The 3099-nt window shown below is 36.5% G+C and overlaps 1 protein-coding gene across 1 annotated transcript; it reads left to right on the top strand.

The window, feature by feature from the left end:
• The first annotated feature begins 343 nt into the window (after positions 1-343).
• On the top strand, positions 344-2413 carry LOC115956976 (probable L-gulonolactone oxidase 6). The gene is made up of 4 exons (XM_031075231.1): positions 344-817; positions 1111-1366; positions 1473-1574; positions 1686-2413. The coding sequence occupies exons 1-4, from the start codon at positions 359-361 to the stop codon at positions 2411-2413; spliced, it is 1545 nt and encodes a 514-aa protein (XP_030931091.1). The 5' UTR covers positions 344-358.
• The last annotated feature ends 686 nt before the right edge of the window (positions 2414-3099 follow it).

Below are 3099 nucleotides of genomic sequence, written 5' to 3'. Positions count from 1 at the left end.
TCAAAGTTATCAAGAATTAGCTAGGAACAAAGCCTTTCTTCTACAGACTACGGATTCAAACCTGGAACCCCATAAATAAATAAATAAATAAAAGCACCTATATTGCTAAATTACCAACACAAAATTAAGCACCACCAAACTCCAAAACATGGTATTGTTACGCTCAAAAACAACTAGTGTCTTCCTGTTAATCTTTGTTGCGTGTTATAGTTGTAGCCCCCCAGAGGAACCCATCAAATGCTCATCAGAGAATACAAACTGTACCATCACAAACTCCTATGGTGCCTTCCCGGATCGAAGCACTTGTCGAGCAGCTGAGGTGGCGTACCCCACCACTGAGCAAGAGCTCATTTCAATAATGGCAGAAGCAACCAAGAACAGAAGGAAAATGAAAGTGGCAACATGTTTTTCACACAGCATTCCCAAGCTAGTTTGTCCAGACGGCCAAGAAGGGCTGTTAATAAGCACCAAGTATCTTAATCATATGTTAAAGATTGATGTTAAAGCTATGACCATGACCATAGAGAGCGGTGTGACATTGAGGCAGCTAATCAATGAGGCTGCCAAGGCCGGTCTAGCCTTCCCTTATACACCATATTGGTGGGGTTTGACAATTGGGGGCCTATTGAGTACTGGTGCACATGGTAGCACATTGTGGGCTAACGGAAGCTCGGTCCATGATTACCTTCTGGAACTTCAAATTGTTAGTCCTGGTGGCGCTGAAGATGGTTATGTAAAGGTTCGGAGGCTCAAAGATGGTGACAAAGATTTCAATGCAGCTAAAGTTTCACTTGGAGTTCTTGGAGTCATTTCACAGGTATGATTTGTAGCTTGATATATATATGACAAAAGGGAATTTCTGGGTCATCCAGGAAGTTTGATCTTAGTAAAATGCTTGAAAAATGCTTGCTGGAATTTGTTAATCAAGCCAAACTTTCTTTTTGGGATTCTTGAGAGAATGCTTTTATAATTAACCAAATTTAAGTCTAGTTCATATTTGCATCTAAAGCATTAATAAAGATTTGGGTGACAAATTCAGTCGACTCTTCATCTTATCATCTGTCAAACTGTCAAAGTGAAAGCTCAAAGTGGAAAACACTCACTTTGCAGGTCACTCTAAAACTACAACCCCTCTTCAAGAGATCCATCACCTACTTGACAAAAAATGATTCAAACTTGGGAGATCAAGTGGCTAGTTTTGGTCATCAACATGAGTTTGCGGATATAATTTGGTATCCTAGTCAACGCAAGGCAGTCTATCGTATCGACGATCGTGTCTCCACAAACACATCTGGCAATGGTCTATACAATTCAATCTCATTCCGCCCCATACCTTCACTCGAACTGGGCTCTATCAGAACCTTAGGTTAACCAAAAAGCATTTACCTACTTTAGAACTACCATTTGATTTTTGGTATTGTAATAAAAGTGTAATTGTTTTGACAGTGTTTGTTTTGTGCTTTTTAAAATAGAGGAACTTCTAGAGCACCTGAGTTATGCCAATGGGAAGTGCGCCAGTGCAAAAACAATTACTTCAAAACTCCTGAATACTGCTTATGGTTTAAGTAACAATGGTATTGCTATTTTCATGTGCTTAAAAAACTACCAAATTAAGTTATTTGCATTAGTTGCTGATTGTTATTTGTCCCCAATTCTAAAAACAATTCTTGATTTTGGACTTATAGATGACGATTTTATGGGCTATCCCGTAGTTGGATTTCACAACCGCCTTCAAGCATCAGGAACATGCCTAGATAGCCATCACAATTCAGCTTGTGCATGGGATCGCAGAGTCAATGGTGCTTTCTTTCACCAAACGACATTTAGTATTAGCTTGTTCAAGGCTAAGAGCTTTATCCAAGATGTGCAGAAGTTAATTGAAATGGAGCCTAAAGCAATGTGCGGTGTAGAATTGTATAACGGAATTCTCATGCGCTATGTTAAGGCTTCGAGTGCTTATTTGGGCAAACAAGAAGATGCAGTTGACTTTGATATCACTTATTATCGAAGCAAAAACCCCATGACTCCTAGGCTTTATGAAGACATACTCGAAGAAGTTGAGCAACTCGCTCTTTTCAAGTATGGAGCACTGCCACATTGGGGAAAGAATCGAAACCTAGCATTTGATGGAGCAATCAACAAGTACAAAAATGCTAGAGAATTTTTGAAGGTTAAGGAGGTGTATGATCCCTTTGGCCTCTTCTCTAGTGCATGGACAGACCAAATTCTTGGATTGAAAAATGGTGTAACCATAGCTAAGGAGGGGTGTGCATTGGAGGGGTTGTGTATATGTTCAGAAGATATTCATTGTGCGCCCAAGAAGGGCTATTATTGTAGACTAGGCAAAGTATACAAGGATGCAAAGGTTTGTACTCGTGTAACGTCTAAGATAAATATATGTGATGTCAGCTAACAGTGGTGAAATCAAGATTTCACCTTAGGAGGCCCAAATTTTAATTTCTTGGCATATTAAATAAATGTAAATTTCACTTCCCTTCTCATGTCATTGTTCCTCTAACCTAAATAGAGATCAATTTCCATTTTGGGCAATGTTTGTGTAACAAAATGTTTGTTATAGTATTTACCGTTCTTTTTTTTCTTTTTTCTTTTTTTGGTAAATAACTTTTGATGGATCAAGAATTAACAAAATCTTCCCAACAAGCCCAATCCACTCCCTCATTTGGGATAGCACGGCCCATTAGGGTAGTTTATGAACAAATAAATTAACAAATTTAGTAACAAAAATAAATATTCCATTGAAATGAAAATTTATGTCATGAGAGACGTAGTTTAGGATTTAGTTTACTTAAATTTAGGATTTAATTAAACTAAATCTTGAATTTCAATTTCAATAAGGTTTCATTAAAGCCATAAAATTTTTAAGCCGTTTCATTTAATGCCCTCAAAGAGTCCATATTAATTAAAAGTTACAAAAATTTTAAAAATTTGCGATTAAAACTTATCTAAACACGAACAAGAAAAAAACATCATGTGAAATTATAATACCTCTAATATACTTTTCTCAAAAAATAATAATAATAATAATAATAATAATAATAATACCTCTAATATGCTATATAAGAATTATGAAATTATAAT

This window comes from Quercus lobata, chromosome 8 (genome assembly GCF_001633185.2).
Source record: "Quercus lobata isolate SW786 chromosome 8, ValleyOak3.0 Primary Assembly, whole genome shotgun sequence".
In the NCBI taxonomy this organism is placed as follows: Eukaryota; Viridiplantae; Streptophyta; class Magnoliopsida; order Fagales; family Fagaceae; genus Quercus; species Quercus lobata.
This window is presented reverse-complemented; position numbering and strand designations above follow the sequence as displayed.